The 20,848-nt window shown below is 41.8% G+C and overlaps 1 protein-coding gene across 2 annotated transcripts in view; it reads left to right on the top strand.

Moving 5' to 3' along the window:
* Nucleotides 1-17,640, top strand: part of RAB3GAP1 (RAB3 GTPase activating protein catalytic subunit 1) — a 75,319-nt gene extending 57,679 nt beyond the window's left edge. Inside the window, exons 17-25 of one of the 2 annotated variants that reach the window (XM_056117639.1) lie at nt 10-360; nt 2,084-2,221; nt 6,260-6,487; nt 8,621-8,717; nt 8,813-8,916; nt 9,074-9,189; nt 11,831-11,933; nt 15,419-15,439; nt 16,232-17,640. In XM_056117639.1, coding sequence (XP_055973614.1) covers nt 10-360; nt 2,084-2,221; nt 6,260-6,487; nt 8,621-8,717; nt 8,813-8,916; nt 9,074-9,189; nt 11,831-11,933; nt 15,419-15,439; nt 16,232-16,468 — 1,395 coding nt within the window. In that variant the 3' untranslated portion in view covers nt 16,469-17,640. The remainder of the gene's footprint in view (nt 1-9; nt 361-2,083; nt 2,222-6,259; nt 6,488-8,620; nt 8,718-8,812; nt 8,917-9,073; nt 9,190-11,830; nt 11,934-15,418; nt 15,440-16,231) is intronic. The other variant, XM_056117640.1, reaches the window with a different exon arrangement.
* The last annotated feature ends 3,208 nt before the right edge of the window (nt 17,641-20,848 follow it).

Raw genomic sequence — 20,848 nt, 5'->3', positions numbered from 1 at the left:
TTCTTTAAGATGTTAAATTGTTGTATTGAGAGAAAGAGGACTCGAGACGAAGGAAGAAAGACAGGTGCTTCAGATAACCTTGCTCAAGCATTCTCTGGGGATGCTGCAAAAGATAGTCTCAAAGACGCAGATAAAGAAAAGGGAGAGGTGGGGAAGTCTTGGGATTCTTGGAGTGACAGTGAAGAAGAATTTTTTGAATGCTTAAGCGATACTGAAGATCTTAAGGGAAATGGACAAGAGGGTGGCAAGAAAGGAGGGCCGAAGGAGATGGCAAACTTAAAGCCGGAAGGACGTCTCCGACAGCACGGGAAACTTACACTGCTACACAATGGAGAACCTCTCTACATTCCTATTACCCAGGTAGGTCATGGGCAGGCTCTTTGAGTTTTAATTTGAGAAAACTCATTGTTTATACAACTCCATCCTGCTAGGATACAGTTGTATTGTGTATAGGGAAGTCTTTTCAAATCCCCTTCAGGTCTGAAATTTAGACTATTGGTGTTTTAAATTCACTGTTTCTAAAATTGAGAAGTGTTTTGCTTCCGTAGATTTTAGCCTGCTTTTTATAAAGGGACCTGTTATTAAACTGAGTGGTGTGGGGTTTGTTTTTGTTTTGTTATTTTTCTTGGTTTTTTTGTTTGTTTGTTTGGAGGCTATCCTCTGCGCTCAGGGGATACTCCCGTCTCTGCACTCAGGAGTCACTCTTGACAGGGCTCAGGGAACTATATGGGATACTGGAGATAGAGCCCAGATGGGCTGTGTGCATGGCAATAGCCCCACCCTCTGTGTATCACTCTGGCCTTTGTGTGTTTATTATTAGATGGAATGATACTCCAGGCATAGTAGAGGGAACAGTTGCAGTTGAGAATCCTGTTATACATGGGATTTATAGTCAGTTCTTACAATCTAAGGGAAATCTATTTAGTAACAACATGCTTTAAAATGCCTCTGCTAGGTCTTCTCCTAATATCTCAGATTAGAAAAGCTTATTTTAGCAGAATTTGATTTTAGGTCCATTGATTCTCCTCTTCTAGGAAATCCAAGAGGGTGGTAGGAAACTTGACACAATTTGGGTTTGGACGGGTTCACTGTAGCTAATTTTCTTATTTTGAACATAAAGTGGAATGAATCAGTTCTCAGATAATTTTATGCCCCTCTGAACAGTTTTAAAATGTTTTCGGCTATAAGAAGTCATTTCTTTTTATGGTTCTGTAGTTGGTTGTATATTCCTTTAGATTAGCCTTACCTCCTTTAAACTTTGGATCATCAGGGCTTTGTTTATTAATTTAATAAATAAATTTAATATATATATTGTGTGTATGTGTGTATTACAGGAGATGAGGCATTTGCCTTCCATGTGGCTGACCCAAGTTGAGTCCCAAGCACTGCATATGTCCCCTAAACACTGAGCAAAGATCACTTCTGAGCTATGCTGGGTGTGGCATGAGCCCCCCACTTCCACCACCACCAAAAAGAGATAAATAAAAACAAACCTTGGGATTATTACTAAAATATGCAATGTATTTTATTCCTCAAACAAAAAGTGTCAGCTTCTTAAGTGAATTGTAATGAGAATATCTTTGGAACATAAATACAAAATAAATTCCCCAGTGTAAAATTTAGTTGGAGACTTTGATTAGAATTTGTTTGTCTTTTTTATATATATATATATATTTTTTTTTTCCTTCTCATTAGTGATTAAAACTGTATTACAAACTGGGATGGCTTGCATAAAAATACCATTAGGACTTCACTTCTTATTCATATGAAGGAGAATGTCTAAGTGCCCCAAATTCCTCCTATGTTTTCGTTGTCATTCCTGATCAAGGAAAGCATAATTGTAACTACTGGGGGTTAGGGATACTGAGAGTATATGTCTTCTTAATTTGTTACTATATATATATATATATATATATATATATATATATATATATATAAAACCTTACAAGTGTCTCTGAATACTTTTAAATACCTATCTTGTGACTGTTATGAGTTGAAATAGCTGTTGTCTTTTTTCTATTTTATAGTTTTGCTTTGTCTAAAAAAAGGCTATTCCTGGGCTTTGTCCTTCTGTGCTCCACAGGAGCCGGCACCTATGACAGAAGATCTGCTGGAAGAGCAGTCGGAGGTTCTCGCTAAATTAGGCACATCAGCAGAAGGGGCTCACCTCCGCGCGCGCATGCAGAGTGCCTGTCTGCTCTCAGACATGGAGTCTTTCAAGGTGGGTCACAGTGTCAGATCTTTGGAATCTATTTTAAGCTATTCTGGGATGAAGCTGTGAATGCCACTCTATAAATTGGTGTAAATGCTGAATGTCTTTGTATTAAATGTGTTGATTTCAGTCTCCTTACACCACCACCCAACTGCCGTTCTCAAAAGGATACATTCAGACTTCTTCAGTTTATAGACCAAACCCACTAAATGTCTTTGAATGAGAGTGAGAACCGAATCATTTGTAGATGTGCACCGGAACGTTTTCTTCCTTGTTGTACTTGTTAAAGGAACGCTTTTTATACAAGACTTTTAGGAAATCTTTAGGATTTAGCATAGATTACTTCACTCAACAATCTTTGAGTGTCTACTTTGTGATTTTCACTGTACAAAGTCTGTCCTCAGTTACAGTATACTGAGATTGTGGGAAGAGGACGATAAATCATGATTATATTGTGAGTTCACATAAATTTAAAGTCTGAGGCATGATTGGACCATGGTTTCTCTGAGGTGTTGCCATTAAGGATGCATAGAATTGCTACCGTGAGGAGAGAAATGTAGGCTTACATAGAGACCTATATCTAGAACATGGAGGTTTCAGAGAATGGTAGCATTTGATTTACTAATACAGGAATGAATTCAGGACATTTGTTTTTAAATGCACAGGTAACTTCATTAAAAACAGAACAGAGCAAAAACTCGGGTGGATGGTCATTGCTGATTCTCTGCTCTTAACTGTCTCCTGAAGTGGTTCGCTTACCCCCCTAAAAAGGTGCCTCACTTAATTCCCATATCTAAAATGCTGACAGACCGGGAGCACGGCCAGCTGTGCTGTCTCCTGCCCACACAACTACCTGTACCCAGGAGACTCTGTAGGTGCCCTAGTATCATTCAGTTCTGCTGTTCAGTTCCTAGACTTCGCCCAGCCACTCTCTTCCTGGGATTGGCATCTCATTCCTTTCTCATGATTGACTCAGAACATTTATATATACAACTCACTCACTCCCCAGAATTAGCTCCAAGTCTCCTGCTCATTCACCTCCCAGAATTAATCTGTAGGAAACATAAACTTCCCACTTAGGCAGCCCAGAGACACACAATAAAAGGCTCCAGGACTGTGCTATGCAGGTCTCTTTCTTTGGGGTCCTCCACTGTGTAAGTCTGAGCAGGGCACTCTTTTAATAAATTTTATTGTCCTCTCTCCTAAACTATCCCTCTTTCCTGTTAGATTTTATCACCCCACTGCTCAGATCCAGTGGGCCTGGGTTTGAGTTCCTCTCCCTTTGTTTCCCATGTCCAGGTTTTTCTCCTTCCTCTGATGCTGCTTGTGATGGTCTCAAAAAGCTTGTGAAGCTTTTGTGCTATGTAGGCCAGCGGAGTTTTCTTCTTCTATATAAACAACCCAGGAAAAAACCAAGGCGCTTTCATCTTCCCTACTAGTGCAATTGATTGGCAATAAAAAGGAGCTTTTTCATTCCCAGATTTTTTCCCCCATCTTTAAACTACAAAGAAAAATCTTTAGTAAACCTCTGAAGAGCAGCATGTTTTCATTAGAGTTGAAAAACGAACAGAAAAATCTGTCAGTCTTGCCTAGAAGACAAGGGAGAGATGTGTTACTCTGAAACAAATAGTTGGTTTGGTGGATAAAGAAGAGTCACTTTGACTCTCCGAGCATATGTTAAATCAAAGGGGTAGGGAAGGGAATCCGCTTAGGGTGTGTTTGCACAGCAGGAAGTGCTGGTTTCCTCAGCAACTGTTGTTCATCTGACCCTGCACAGCCATCATTCTCATCTGTTCTTGTCCTGCTCCAGTGCGCGTGCAGATGCACATACAAGAGGAAATCGAAAGTTTGAACTATAAAAGCTTTCACCGTAGAAATGTACTGTCTCCTCATATCAAGGTTCTGTAACATTCCTTTAAAAGTGTTATTTCAAGGGCAGAGAGCTAGTGCCGGGATAAAGCACTTGCCTTTCACAGGGCCAGCCCCAGTTCTATCCCTGGCTCCCAAATGGTCATCTGAGCACAGAGCCAGGAGTAAACCCTGAACACTGCCAGGTGTGCCATCAAAACAAGCAAGAAAACTGTTGCTTCAGCAAAATCTTTTTTTCTTAGACTCTTTTGAACTAACCTGGGTACCTACATTACACCTAAAGTGTTTTGCTTAGAGAATAGATTGTATTTAAAATTGAACTTAGATTTTTGCCCCAATGTGGAAATCATGTAAGGTAAAAGGTAAAAGGTAAAGGCCCTCCCGTTGATCGTCGATTTGCTCGAGCGGGCCCAGTAACGTCTCCATTGGAGACTTTGTTGTTACTGTGTCTGGCATATCGAATACTCTCGGTAGCTTGCCGGGCTCTCCGAGAGGGGCAGAGGAATCGAACTCGGGTCGGCCATGTTGGCCGCTTGTAAGGCGGACGCCCTACCTGCTGTGCTATAAATTTCATTTGGCCACCTTTCTTTTTTGAGTAAAGATAACTTGTTGTTCAGGCACCCTTGGGAGAGTTCTGAGAACTCTGCTAAGTACCTGAGTTACCTACAGCTTACAGTTCAATAAAGACAGGGTCGAATCATATACATGCTCTTGGAATAATGCCTGTCATGACAGAAAGAATACACTGTCATGGAGGTGGACCTTGACTTCTTATAGCTACATATTCAGCCTAGTACTGTATGGACACTAGAAAGAATTCTGATGTGAAGTGTCTTTCTTGAACACAATCTATAGTGCAGGAGTCAAATATTATTTTCTTTCTTCAAGTTTGTCTCTGCCCTCCAGGACTCTGTCCTTTCCTGAGATGATTTCATGTGGTCTTTAGATTGCCTGGTTAATATCCTGATCTTTGTATTGAGTCCTTTGTATTGAATCCAGTCATTTTATCCATTACAGTTAGCAGCTCTTTGCTGCTATGATGTATCTTAAAAATTTGTTTTTGACTTCAATGAGGAGCCCCCTTATTTTATGTCCCTCCAAATTAGGGGATTTCCTAAATTGGTGGAGATTAAACTGGCAGGTGGTGAACTCAATGAGGAGAAGTTGGCACTTTCGTTCCTCACATCTATGACATCTTTCTCATCATGTCAGTTTTCTTTTTGGTATAATTTGAAAAGTATATATATGTAGCCCGCCTAACTTTTTGTAATTCCCTGTATTACTTACTGTAACAGAAAATTAGATATAGTACTCATAGCAGAAAGAATATGTTATGTTAGAAAAATATAACCAAAAATCTTTGTTTAAATGTAGGTGCATACATATTTTGAGTATTTAACAGTAAGATAATTACTTGACATATATTTATCTTACTATTCTACTGATACATTGCTGAATGCAAAAACAGTCTCCATGCTTACTACTAACACTGAAGTTTCTACATTTTTCCAGACTTGAAAGTAGAATTACTTAAGGGAATTTGGTGTACAGTATCATTAATTTTATGGAATTATCCACAAGTAAAATTTTAATTGGTTTGGTTTTATAAGCCTGAAAAACAATTGTTTGTATTTCAATTTCTTAACAGTACAAGAGCAGCCCCTATGATAGTGATTTGTTACATAAAGCATGTTTATTGGTGGCTGGGTAGAACATGTTTGAGGTTAGCTGATACCAGTACTGATTTCTTATAGAAAAAAAGGGCAGAAGTTTTTCATCACTGTTATTATTCTGGTCATGTTGCATATTATTTTAGTGTACTTGGCCTGATACTTTTCTAAATATTGAGTTATTATACTGTAACTTGAAATATGTTAATAACTTAGGATCTGTTTAAGAAAGTTACTTTCACTTTTCATCAAGTTTTTATTCCCAAATTCATCAAATCAAAATGTTTTCTTCTATAAATCAGAGACAGCCAAAAACAAAAGTTTTGGCGCTTTAACTTCTAAACTTGTAAAGACTATCCATACCCAAGCCCATGTCACCTTTTAGGTTCTATAAAGATTAGACTAGGGTATAGATTAGAATAGGGTGTCTGTGACAGGAAATGTATGATTTTAGGCACATGTTTATCAATTACTAATTTTATTTTATTTTGCGTTTTGCTGTATTTAGGCAGCTAATCCAGGATGTTATCTAGAAGATTTTGTGAGGTGGTACTCACCCCGGGATTATATTGAAGAGGAAGTAGTTGATGAAAAGGGGAATGTAGTTTTGAAAGGAGAACTGAGCGCCAGAATGAAGATTCCAAGCAATATGTGGGTAGAAGCCTGGGAAACAGCTAAGCCAATTCCTGCTAGAAGGCAAAGGAGACTCTTCGATGACACGAGGGAAGCAGAAAAGGTAATGAATTGTAGTTTTTAATAAGAAAACACCAATTATTGTTCATTTTGTTTTATTTGGTCTGGGGCCACACCATGTGGTACTTGGGGCTTATTCTTGGCCCTGTGCTAAGGGATCCCTCCTGGTGGGCACAGGGGATGCCATGGATTGAACCCAGGTCGGCCACATGAAAGGCAAGCACCCTACCTGCTATTAGAACAGGACTCTGGCCTGCTTTAAAAACTGGGTTCAGGGGTTTACAGATGGTAGTGCCAGGGTTTCAAGTCATGGGTTTTGCTTTCTACCACTGACTCTTTGGGCCCATAACGTGCATGCTTTCTATAAAACTGTTTTAAAAACTCACTCTGCTAGACATGAGAGCTTTGAACATTCTTCAGAAACACAACGTTAAAATTTAACAAGCCTTTTCATGTCTACTATTCACATTTAAGATTTAAAACTAGGGCCTGGAGCGAAAGCACAGTGGGTAGGGTGTTTGCCTTGCATGTGGCCGACCTGGGTTTGATTCCCAGCATCCATACGGTCCCCCAAGCACTGCCAGGAGTAATTCGTGAGTGCAGAATGCAGAGCCAGGAGTAACCCCTGTGCATTGCTGGGTGTAACCCAAAAAGCCAAAAAAAAAAAAAAAAGTTTTAAAAGTAATTAGAAATAGACTAAAAATTAAGATGCATGTTTAATTTTTCACATAAAGGTAAAGGTAAAGGTAAAGGCCCTCCCGTTGATCGTCGATTTGCTCGAGCGGACCCAGTAACGTCTCCATTGGAGACTTTGTTGTTACTGTGTCTGGCATATCGAATACTCCCGGTAGCTTGCCGGGCTCTCCGAGAGGGGCGGAGGAATCGAACTCGGGTCGGCCATGTTGGCCGCTTGTAAGGCGAACGCCCTACCCGCTGTGCTAATTTTTCACATATTTTCATTTTAATATTCTGGGGGTGGGCCTCCCAAACAATGCTCAGGGGCCTCTGGGGACCACTCCTAACAATACTCTGGTCTTGCAGTACTGGGCATGCACCCTATCTATCTCCTGGCTCCTACATATATTTTATTTTAAATTTGTTTGATTGTGTTGGTGTGTGTCAGTAGCAAGACATTTTGCTTTTCCTTTTCCTTTTTTGTTATTGTAATGACAGGGGTCACATGCATTAGTTGTAGTACCTCACACATACTTGGGTGCAGGGTGCAGGTAATCATGCTTTTCTGTGGTGCAGGGGTGATAGTGCCAGGGATCCAGAACATGGTTCTTGACTTCTATCACTGACTCTTTGGGCCCACAACATGCATGTTTTCTATAAAAGTGCTTATCATTGAACTCTCAGAAGCCTTTAAGTGGTCTGTGTCTTTTGATGTAGTAGTTCCACTCCCAACATTTTTCTTAAGGAAATCATGGGAAGTACATAATGATCATTATCCAGCAGGGGGTATAATCCTGATACAAAGTAGGATTAAGCAGAAAATCACTAAGTGAGATAAACAAGTATGCTTTATGATATAAAAGTTTTATAACTATTGTTAATGTTTTTTGCACTTGATAGCACGGTAACCACCTAAATATAAAACAGAAGCCACTGAAGGTTCTGAGAAACACACTAATAATGAGTACTTTGAACACATCACTCAGTACAAGACAGTCAAGTAGATAGAACTCTAGAAAGATCTAAACAATAAGGTTGATCTCTGAAAAATATCATAAAGTGCTGCACATCGCTCATCGAGCCTATTTTGCAAATGAAGCATTGAAAAATTGAGTACAAAGAAACATCAGTAGGTTTCCATATTAGAAATATAAACAGTTCTCTTGATGTCTGTGATGAGATTAGAAATAAAAAAAGGAAAACAGCCGCAAAAACTCAGAACTTGCCCCTGGAAGTTGAAAAGTCTTACACTGAGGGACGCTTGGATGAAATCCAGAGCAATTGCAGCACTTCGCGACGTGGAGAGGTCCTCAGGAGGCCAGGCAGTGCGGGGTATCGGTCGCTGGTCTCCTGCAGCATATGCTTTGCATGGGCCACAGTCTGTTGGCTTCTCTCCGGCCCTCTCCTGTCATTCCAGTGGTCCTTCGGACTTGTTATTTGTGTAAATAGCTGATTGATTCAACAGCTGCATTGACCATTTGGATGATTTTGCTGCCTTCAGGTGCTGCACTACCTGGCAGTCCAGAAACCCGCAGACCTTGCTCGGCACCTGTTACCGTGTGTGATCCATGCATCCGTACTCAAGGTAAAGGAAGAAGGTAAATATCCTGATCTTGCCACTTGTTCATTTCTAAACAAAAGCCTGTTTTGCCCATTTCATCTAACGATGATTTTGATCTTTTTTACAAAATAGAAAACCTGGAAAACATTTCTTCAGTTAAGAAGATTATAAAGCAGATAATATCCCATTCCAGTAAAGTTTTGCACTTCCCCAATCCAGAAGATAAAAAGTTGGAAGTAAGTTCATTGTAGTGTCAGGATCTTTCCTGCCGAGTGTTCTTGCGTTTCCCCTGGCTGGCAACAGTTTAAAGTTGCATTCTTATAGGACGATGGCTTTTTTTTTTTCCTCCCTAATTTCCAGTTGACACTGTCTCTATCCTTTTTGCATTGTTAGGAAATCATCCATCAAATTACTAATGTGGAAGCGATCATTGCTAGAGCCCGCTCACTGAAGGCCAAGTTCGGGACTGAAAAATGTGAGCAAGAGGAGGAAAAGGAAGATCTTGAGAGGTAATTTCTATTTGAATAACTCATTTTTTGTCCACATCATAAGGAAATCAAATGTTGAGATTCTTTGTTTTGTTCTGGGGGCCATACTCAGTGGTGCTCTGCTCAGGGATCAGTCCTGGTGGTATCTGGGGACCAGTCTCAAGGGATGCTGGGAATTAAACACAGGTTGGCCACATGAAAGGCAGATGCCCTATCTGCTGTACTATCACTCTAGTCCCCAAATACTGAGATTCTTTTGTGTTAGACCTATATTTTTATAACAGATGTTGGCCAGCGGCAGAGAATTATATTGTATTTGAGCTTTTCTGTATTTCTAAGTAGGGCCTTGTGTGTTCATTGATCCCACTTCTAGAAACAAGCCTAACTGAACTCCCCTTTTCATAAGAATATTTTTGTTTGGGGCCAGAGCTGGTAGGGGATTTGCTGGGGATTGGGTTTGATCCCTGGACCCCATGTGGTCCCTAAGCACTTCCAGGAATCATCTCTAAGCACAGAGCCGGGAATAAACCCTGAGCATGTTGGTGATAGTGATGGCCCCCAAAACAAAGAGCAAGCAAACAACTAAAAAATAGAAGAACGTCCTTATTTGCTCTTGGTGATGTGCTGCCTGTGATCCCTGTGGCAGAGCTTATCCATTCTTTGTTTAAGGTGGCCCACTTTGCTGTTCTCTCACTGTTCCTCAGCCAGAGTGTTTTGAAATCGCAAAAGCAAATAAAGTTTTGTTTGATTTTGTTATTACGGGGTAGGAGGTTGAACCACATCATGTGGTGCTCAGGTGCAGAGGCTCTTACTGGCTCTGCTCAGGAATAACCCTGGCAGTGCTTGGGGTTGAACCCTGTGCTAGGCAAGGGCCACTTATTCCTAGTTGGGTTTTGGATTCATTTTGTTCCAGCCCCAACCCTGCCACCAGTATCATCCTCCTTCCACCAGGGTTCCCAAGTTCCCTCACACCCATCCACACCCATCTCATACACCAACTACATTTTAAACAAGATTTATGATAGCAAAGGTGTCTATTATGTGCCACTTGTTAGTATGTTTTGAAAGTGTGGCCAGATGGTTTCTGCCACATGAGGCAAGTGACCTAGGCAGTCTTCTGAGACTGCCTGTCTCCAGAGTCTGTCGGATTAAGTACTGGCCCTTATTCGCCGATGGTCCTTGAAATGATTGTTGCTTGGGATGTGTAATAACTCAATTTGAATTTGAGTATTAGTCAGAACTTAGAATTTTTCATCTGTTTTTTTTCCCCCACAAGAAATGGCATTAATTGATGCTAAATAATGTGTTAAGGCTTTAGGATCCCTTTAGCAACTTATTTGAGTTGTATATCTTTGTTGAGAAGATTTTTCTTCCAGCCTACTTTGCTGTAGAAGATTGGTTCCTTTTAAATGATAGGAGTAAGGCCTAATTCTAAAATAGCACTATGGATTAGTGACCACATGGTGCACGTGACTTGATGACTCTGCTTCTGTGATATGCTTACAAGTCAGAGTTCCAGCAGATAAAGTAAGTTTAAAAAAAACAGAGCTGGGGCTGGAGCAATAATATAGCGGGTAGGACATTTGCTTTGCACGCAGCTGACCTGGGTTCAATCCCCAGCATCCCATATGGTCACCCAAGCACTGCAAGGAGTAATTCCTGAGTTCAGAGCCAAGAGTAACCACTGAGCATCACCAGGAGTGACCCAAAAAGAAAAAAAAAAGTTAAAAGAACCAGAGCTATAGTATAGTACGGAGGGTACATCACTTGCTTTGCATGTGGCTGTCCTGGATTCAATACCTGGCATGTGGTTCCATGAGCCCCACTAATAGTGATCCCTGAGGACAGAGCCAGGAGTAAGCCCTCAGTGCAGCTCGGTATGCCCCCCCAAAAACAACAAAAATGTTGAGACTTTGCTGTGCTAGAGTGATAATACAGCAGGGAGGGCACTTGCTTTGCAATCAGCTGACCTGGGTTTGATCCTCGGTATCCAATAGGGTCCCCCAGTCCTGCTAGGAGTGATCCTTGAGTGCAGAGCCAGGAGTGAGTCCTGAGCACCACTGGCCATGGCCCAAAAATAAACAAAAAGAAATTGAGGTTTTGCCTGGAAAAACATACATTTCAAGCAGTACATACACAGAAACCCATAGAAACATGTATTAAATTTTCTTGTTGAGAAGATTTTTCTTCCAGGCTACTTTGCTATTGGAAATTGCTTCTTTTTAACTGATAGGAACAAGGGCTAATTCTAATACAGCAGTATGGATTAGTGACCAGGCGGTGCACATGACCTTAAAAGCACAAAAAATAAAAAGAAGTATGGATCAGTGTTTATGCTACATAAGTAAAATTGGTTTTGTTGTCTAAACATTTTTTTTTGGTCTCCTTTTTATCATAGCGTTTTCAAAGCTAATGTGGGAAATAGACTGATTATTTCTTGTTAAATTTTTCGAGATAAACTCTGAAAAGTTTTTATGAAAACTGTTAAAAGTGAAACTGTCAGCTGAGTGGATTTTAATTCTGAATGTCAATCTATCCTGTTATAAAATTTCCACTACAGCCTTGGGAGGTTTAACTGGTATCAACGTTGAGGGTTTGTCACAAAATTAATCTGGCAGGAGTGACACGATGTGAGCTCAACAGCTTGCCTTCTCTCTCCTAGGTTCGTGAGTTGCCTCTTGGAGCAGCCTGAAGTGTTAGTCATTGGTGCAGGAAGAGGACATGCTGGCAGGATCATCCACAAGCTGTTTGTCAATGCCCAGCGGGTACGTGAGAATCCTTGTTTTCTGGATCACGATCTCTCCAGACCTCTGCTCAGTAAGAGGCTGTTTGGATTCCCCCGCTTGACTGTTGGGACAGCTGCTAACTGAATGTAAGGTGGGGTATTGGGTTCAAATACCAGAGAAAGAGTCTACCAGGGACTTCTGAGTCTTTGAAATCCACTTGCTTTCTTACAATTTTAAGAAATTTATAGAGGTCTAAAACCCATTGTTACAGAATCTGATGGGGACTCTGTTAACAGTGGCCAGTGCTATCCTCTAGAAAAAAGGAGTGAGTGCTTTCAAATTATAGTTCAGCTTTACTTGGGGCCAGAATAGTATTACCAGCTGGTAAGGCCCTTTCCTTGCATATGCCCAACTGGGTTCAATCCCTGGTACCATACATGAGCCCACCAGGAATGATTCCTGAGTGCAGAACCAGGTGTACTCCTTTAGTACCACTGGGTGTGGCCCAAACACCAAAAACAAAATAAAGTTCAGTTTACCATTTTACAGTAAGTGAATTCACAGCTTAGCTTGTGAAGTGAAGAAAACTAACCTGGGAATGGTGAAGAAATCTAACATTTGCGATTTCTTAGAAAGGCAGAAGAACAAGAGTTTATATTTTCAGACTAGAAACTTAGGTTTCAATACAGAAATAAAACCCAATTTGAAAATTTCTACTTGTCCTGATCTATCTAGTAAAAGTAACGTTTTCAAAGTTATATAAGAAGATGATGCTGCTTGGAATTGATTTCTATGAAAGTGATCCGAGTAAGCCTGTGTGTTGTGGCTCGGTGCTGGGTGAGAGGGCCTGGCATTCTGCTGCATGTCTTCAGATCGGGGCTCATTAGTACCTGATATGATGCAGTGACCTAAATATTGGGTCCCTCTCCCTCGCACTCTGACCACCCTACAAGGATCCAATTTTGATTTTTGTTTCTGGCCACACCAGGTATCGCTTGGGAGTTACTCCTGACTCTGTGCTTTGGGTGCTCCTGTGGTACTCAGGGGGGATCATGCAGTGCTGGGGATCAAACCCAGGCTTTCTGCATGGAAAGCGTGCACTCAGCCTGTTGAACTCTACGATCTGAATTATTATTATATATTTTTTGGGTGGTGGTGGGGTGTAGTGATTTCTCTCAGGTCATGATCAGAAGGCACAGTGCCCATTTCTGGCAGTTCTCAGCCAACCAGGCCATCAGTTCCATGCTAGGGCCCAAGAATGAAGTGCAATTTGGTCCCTGCAAAGCCAGGGATTATCTGGGTCACTCAAGTATTGCTACAGAAACTCTAGATCCGCATCTGTTGTTGCTAAGGGGCCTCTCAGGATTGAACCAGGGTTGGCTGCTTACAAGAAAAACACCATAACCCCTGTTATCTCTCTAACCCCCAAGACCCAATTTTGAAAGAGTAATTCTCAGGATCAAATGAGATTTAAAAAAAAACTTTCATGAGTCTAAACATGGAATATCAGCTTCATAAACTCCCTGAGTGAGTCTGGAGCACAACTAGATAATATTTTCAAAATTGTAGCCTAATATATGAATTTTTAACAAGAACTGAAACCCGAGGCTGGAAAGATAGAATGGGGACTAAGGTGCTTATGTCTCATGCAATTCAACCCCAATTCTATCCCTAGCACTGCATATGGTTGCACTGCTGGGTATGGCCCCAGCAACAAACACCCACACCTCTATCCCTCCAAAAAAAACACAGAAACCTAAAACCTAAGGTTGCTTATGGAATGACCTCTAAAATAAAAAATTTTTTATTAAGTTAGAGGCTAGAGACACTGCCTTGCATGCAGCCGACCTGGGTTCAATCCCCGTCACCCCATATGGTCCCTGAGGCCCATCAGGAGTGATCCCTGAGCTAGGAGTAACTCCTGAACTCTACCAGGTGTGGTACAAAAACAAAAAGGAAAGAACAATGGAAATTTAAGTTAAAATCTTATATATCATTTTTGCTGTTACAGCTCTAGAAACAATAGGTACTTACTTGATTTATTTTCATTTTGTCGCTGGCACGAAACCAAGAGCTGAGTTTGTTTTCACATCCTCTGACGTATTCACCAGCTCACTTGCCAGAAGCTTCTAAGAACATTTCTTTGTTTGCAGCAGTGTGATTTTTTTTTTCATATTTCAAACCTTTCCTCTTCCTTATTTTTAAAACTTGTATGTTAAGAGGCTTTAAAATAGAAAGGTTTTATTTCTAGTGCTGAAAACATTACTTGTTTTTAATGCTTACACAATGTTATTTTCCCCAAAGTAAAAAGTAGCCTTTCCCTTCCTCAGCCTGCAAGGCTTATTGTAAAAATTTGGATGATAAAAAAATATCGTATGAAATAAAATTAATCACATCTCATTATGAATGATGGTCCCTGTTAACAGTTTACATTTAGTATGTACAAATATATGTAGCTTTTATAAAAATAGGATATTACATAATTGATTTTTCTTAGTTTTCATTTTAGTATAGTTTTTTCTATATCAGTTTTGTTTTTCAGTGACCTCATTGTATACTTCATCCCCTTTAATGGATACTGAAATTATACATTTGTCCCAATCATGTAATTTTAAACATTTCATATTTTCAAACCTTTTAAGCAGTTCGTTATAGAGAATTGTTTGACTCGGTTAATGTATGACAGTTGCCTAGTTGGTTCATTTTAAAACCCAGTTCCTAAATATCTGGCTAAAGTTAATCCATTCAGTTTATTTATATAATTTTCCAGTTAACTGGTATGCCCATTTAAAAAAAGTCAACACTGGGGCTGGAGCGATAGCACAACAGGTTGGGTGTTTGCCTTGCACATATCCGACCCAGGTTCGATTCCCAGCATCCCAATGGGTCCCCTGAGTAACACCAGGAGTAACTCCTGAGTGCATGAGGCAGGAGTAACCCCTGTGCATCACCAGGTGTGACCCAAAAAAGAAAAAAATAATGTCAAGAGCACTTAAATTATGAACTATCACTAATTTTTATAGTACACAATATTATATTTAGAAATGTCTTTAAAATTATGCATTTTAATAAGCTTCATAGTTACAGGTGTTCAGATATCTTTAAATGAAATTAGCAAATAAACTGCTGATCTGATTTTCTCCAGCCTTGCTGTGAATTGAATAACTCTCACATTCAATACCTATTCTTAAATTCATTGGAGCTATTTATGTTTTAAGTCATAAGCACTTTTCTTAGCATCTTAATTCTTCCATCAGAAGAGCTAGATTTTTTGGGACTCATTTCCCCAGACAGATGACACTCTGTATAGTCAAGATGCATGAGTCTTGAGACCTGGCTGCTCAGTTTGATGGCTGCGTTTGTATGCATTGTGTGTTTGTCTTGATATTCTTCTGATAGGACCAGTATTTCTTGAAGTAGTGCATGCTGTCTCTGAAGTAATTTTGAACTCTTTTTCTAGCTCTTTTAAAACCATCTTTCTTGTTTCCTTTTCATCACTGTTTCTTTTCTCACTCTTTCTCAAGCTGACTGAATCTTCTGATGAGGTAATAAAATAGCCTTTGTCCCTCATTGTTCCTTCCTGTCCCTCTGACTTCATATGGTCATTAGACGAACCACCTCTTGAACAGTCAGGACTTGGCTTACCTTTCTTGCTCATATTAGCGTAACACGATTTCCATATTTCACGCCAAAATGTCCCCCCCCCCCAAGTGATTGATGGTACTTTCAAAGCTGTAGTGATTTGAGAAACAAAGGTATAGTAATCAGAGTTCAAAACGATGCCTCTACTAGAATATGGATGTCATACCATCTTAGTGGAGAAAATAGATGTGTTCAGTATTTGAGGACTTCTCTTTTGTGGCCGTTGCTGCATGCATCTCCTGTCACTTCTCTATCACATTGGACCTCCAGCAAACAAAGCTTGTATGCCCCGTTTTAATGAGGCAAATGAATTAGAACTGATGGACGTAATTAAGATTTAAAAAAAAAAAAAGGTCTCCCCAGATGGTGGGGAGAAGCAGCTCTTTTCTGGACGGGGGTATCTGACCGGGACATGGGCCATCGCAGGAAGAAACGTGTGAAAACCAGAACAGTCCTCGACATCAGCCGTCCGATTGGGGCTCCCGTTTTTTCAGAGCAACCTTGGCCTGGCAGGCCTCGTCCCTCCAGCCCCGCGTGCCGTTTTCCGGGTCGTGAGTTCCGAGTGGACCGCACGAACCGCTTCCTGTAGAACATTCATGCGTGTTTGATCGCGTTTGTCCATCCGTCCTTTGACAGGCCCCGGGCCTGGCCCTCTGACGAGCTTGCATTCAGCCTTCGGTTCTTTCTTTTCCCAGGCCGCCGCCCTGTCCCCGCCGGAGGAGGAGCTGAAGAGGCCGGGAGCACCCGAGGAGCGCAGGCCCAGTGCCGCGTCCGACTTCCCACCGCCTGCTGGCCGCGAGCTCCTGCTCCGCACGACGGTGCCCCGGCCCGCGCCCTACTCGCGGGCCCTGCCCCAGCGCATGTACAGCGTACTCACCAAGGAGGACTTCCGCCTGGCCGGCGCCTTCTCCTCCGACACCTCCTTCTTCTGACCCCACGCGCCCTGTGGCCCCGAGGCCCGCTCAGTGCAACAGTCAAGCATCAAAACCAGCACCCGGGGGAGATTGCGGAACCAAGCCTGGGCTCCGGCACAGCCTTCTGCGGCGGGGCAGATGGAAAGGGCTAGTGCCATTGAGAGATTTAAGTACCCCGCAACAGGTGACTCAGGGAGCAGGGCGAGGGACCGGGGACGCGACAGAAAAACCCAGCAGGGCTTGGAGGATGCTCTGGTGGAATTGTGTGTGCTTTCTCCTCTGCTATGTCTCTTAGGCGACTGCCTTGCATTGGTAGTCCGAGTGGACATTTAATTGTTGTATTTCATAGTATCTAGTACGCGAACTAGAGTTGTCTATCAATTCCTATTTTGGTGGGTATTTTTGGTGGTAGCGTCTTGTCCCAGAATCTGTCTGTGGTTTTTAATACTAAATGACACGGTTTAATCGATCACCTGTTGGGTCTTTTTATTGTACCAAACCAACTAACTCTTGATGCGAATTTTGAATATTCTAGGAGAGAGCTGAGGGTTCCAGTAAGTTTTTATGTTCTTTCCTGTGACTGTGATTAGACAAATGTATTCCTTCTGATAAAACTATTCCATATTACCGCAAATTATTATATAAATATAAAATGTTTTATATTGTAAGATTTGCTTCTATTATTTTGGTTTGGGTTGCCATGTAAAAAGATAGCAACCCACAGGTGTCCTTCTCCCCTGTCCTGCATGCATTCTGTGTTTGGTGGTTGCTGGCTGGGAACTGTGTTTACTGTAGCCAAGGCAACACCTGCTGAAAGATCACCCCGGTATATAGAGCTTATCATGCAGTTAGTATATATGTACTAGTGCAATGAATTGAAGATTATTTCATGGCCCTTTTTGCTTTTGTATTTTAATTTAAGAGAAAATAATTGATGGAATATGTAACAGCCAGCTAAGGATAGTAGCAACATGATTCTGTTTCTGTGATGAACAAGAATAGTGACATCTTTCTTGCGATGTGGCCTTTGTTTAGTAATCTTAAGATTTTCAGGTCCAAAATTCCCACTTTGATCCAGACTTAAAAAATGGTTATACCGTAACATACATCTCGCCTATGTGACTTTAGTGCTGTGTAACCCTGTTACATTATTTTTGTAAAAAATAAAATAAAAGGTGTGTATCCACATGCTCCCTCACACATGTACATATGTATTTGTGAAGTTCAGGGAACCCTTCAGTCCAGCCTTCAGTCTTGACAGTGCTTTCTCCCAGTCGCTGGACTTCATTCCTGCGGGTAAGCCATAAGCATGCATGCTGGGGATGAAGCTCAGTGCCGAGTGGAAGATGCGTATGCAAGGACAGAATTCATCGGCTTTCAGATGAGGAAGTTAATAATCAAGAAAGGAAAACATTTGCCAAAGAGAAGTGGAACTTGGAAAAAAAAAGTCTCGGGGCTGGAGCAATAGCACAGCGGGCAGGGTGTTTGCCTTGCACGCGGCCGACCCGGGTTCGATTCCCAGCATCCCAGATGGTCCCCTGAGCACCGCCAGGAGTGATTGCTGAGTGCAGAGCCAGGAGTGACCCCTGAGCATCGCCGGGTGAGACCCAAACGGCAAAATAAATAATGAAAAAAAAAGTGTCAACAATCTACTACTAATAATAAAGTGCTGCTTTTTCTTACTAATTTCCTTCCCTCTGATGGGCATTTTGTTTTTATTCCAGTTTTATGCTGTCTCTAATCTTCCCAAATATTTGCAGCCTGCTGCTTTTGCAGCAGTCCCATGAAATATTTTATGCACCTACTTTTAATGGCAATTGGCCCATTTTACTTTTATTATAGCTACCTGTTTATTTCACAGCTATTTTTAAATACCTACATTGTATTAGGTCCTGCACTAGACAATGAATTTCAAACAGACTTAATGGGGCTGGAACAAGCAGGACAGGGACTTGCCTTGCACTTGGCTAACCTGGATGTGGTTCCCAGCATTCCGTATGGTCTTCTGAGCACTGCTGGAGTAATTCCTGAGTGCTAAGCCAGGAGTGACCCCTGAGCAACACCAGTTTTGCCCCAATATAAAACAAAACAAAAAAAAGACCCTGAGATTTAAGCCTTGGCTTTCCTGCCAGATAAAAAAGTTGACGTTACATTGCCATCAAGTGGAGAATGCAGTTGACTGTATGATCTGGAGAGATAGCATTTATATAAATTCATGCTTATTTATTCATTGATAATAGGAATAATGCAGTAATGGTACAAGTGAGTATTTTGTGGGGGAGGTTTTCATTCATATTCAGGGATCAGAAGAATCACTCTAGAGGTGATGTCTAGAGTAGGACCAGAGAAAAGCCAGTGCTCTTAAAGAGGTGGGGAAATGTGGTATATTTGTTTGCAAGAACATCTACACTTAACTGTCCCCAGTCTTTCATAATTTCTTGTGCATGTCGTCATTCCCATGAAAAAAATGGAGTTTGTGTTTCCATCCTTTGGCCAAATGTGACCTGGGCAGAAACGAATACTTGCACACTGCTCACATTGTCTTCTGGGAATCCTGAAAGGTGCAGAGACACTGAAGGGAGAATGTTGGGGTGGTTTGTTGTGCAGGAAAACTAACTGATCCATAAAGGGATGAGAAGGGTGTTCCAGGTAGAGAAAACAATGGGTTTTAAAATGCATCTCTGGAGAACAGCAAACATTTGATTTGGCTACTCTGATACTTCCGAGTGGGAAGGGTCAGAAATGAGGAGGCAAGGGAAGGCACGCTTCCAGCTCTGTATAAGCCACAGCAAGATGTTTGGGGGTTGATTTTTTTTTCCCCCTGATTTTTACTTAAAGGAATGTTTGTTTTTTAAACTAAAAAAAATGAATCACAGTGAGATACACAGAAAAGTTACAAAATTGTTCATAATTGGATTTTAGTCATACAATGTTCCAACACTCATCCCTCTACCAGTGTACATTTCCCAGAACCAGTGTCCCCACTTTCCCCCACCCCCCCACCCCCAGCTCTCTCTCTCTCTCTCTCTCTCTCTCTCTCTCTCCCCCCCTCCTTTTGGGCATTATGGCTTGCAATACATATGAAAGATTATCATATATCCCTTTGAGCTTTATCTCAGAGAAGGAATAGATGAAGAAGAGTGAGTGGAAGAGAGACATTGTGGATTTTAGACCCCACACTGGATTATGGCAAATGGGTTGGAGAAGCTAAGAGATCATAGATGTTTGCTGATCTTACACTGAATGCATGCTTCTTGGAAAGCAGCAGTTATTGCTTTGGTGTTTGGGAATGTGCTGCAAAGAGCTTGCGAGAACAATATGAAGTGGCTTTCCACTGCAGCTCTGCACGCCTATACATCCCTCTGCCACTATATCAGCCAGCTTTTCTCCAGACTGCAGTTATTGAAACATTTCTATTTCATTCAGTAGAGCAGCAAATACTTCTCGAGTGTCAACTATGTGCCAGATGCTAATCTAGGCCTTGGGGCTATAGGAGTGAGCAGAAAAAAATGAATGACCTTGTCCTGTGGAGACGACAGTAAAGGAACTCCAGGTTTTAGCAGAGATGGAGAGTGCTCTTCTGGTTGTGGAAAGCCAGGAGGTGGTAACTGCGCAGAGACACCAAATGAAGAGGTCAGGTGAGGGTGGGAGGTCATTCCAGACAGCCACTGGTCCGTCGAAAGCCCTGAGGTGGGAATGAATTTGTAATTTTTACTCACGATGTCATGGTTTCACGGTATCACAGTCCTCCCGTTGTTCATCGGTTTGCTCGAGCGGGCCCAGTAACGTCTCCATTGGAGACTTTGTTGTTACTGTGTTTGGCATATTGAGTACGTCATGGGGAGCTTGCCAGGCTCTGCCGTGCGGGCGAGATCCTCTCGGTAGCTTGCCGGGCTCTCCGAGAGGGGCGGAGGAATCGAACTCGGGTCGGCCATGTTGGCTGCGTGCAAGGCAAACGCCTTACCGCTGTGCTATCGCTCCAGTATATTCTAAATATAAGAAAATTTTTCTTTCAGTTTGTGGGTTTTCACTTGGGGTGGGGATCATACCTACTGTGCTCAGGGTTTACTCCTGGCTCTGCACTCAATGATCATGCCTGGAGGAGGCCAGTCTGGGGAGACATCTGGGGTCCCTGGGATCAAACTCCAGTCATTGCATGCAAGGCAAGTTCCTTACCTGGTCCTGTATACATTGTTTTAGAGGCCTTTTTTGAAAATAAAAAGGAGAGGGCCAGAAAAATAGTATACCAGGTAAGGCACTTGCCTTGCACACAGTTGGCCTGTATGATCCCCAGCACCCTATATGGTTCCCTAAGCCCTGCCAAGAGTAGTTCCTAAGCACAGAGCCAGGAGTCAGTCCTGAGTACCGCCAGGTGTATCCCTGTCACTGTCCCTGTCC

Source organism: Sorex fumeus, unplaced genomic scaffold (assembly GCF_029834395.1).
Source record: "Sorex fumeus unplaced genomic scaffold, SorFum_2.1 ptg000035l, whole genome shotgun sequence".
Taxonomy (NCBI): domain Eukaryota; kingdom Metazoa; phylum Chordata; class Mammalia; order Eulipotyphla; family Soricidae; genus Sorex; species Sorex fumeus.
The sequence above is the reverse complement of the archived record's forward strand: the minus strand, read 5'-3'. Positions and strand labels throughout refer to the sequence as shown.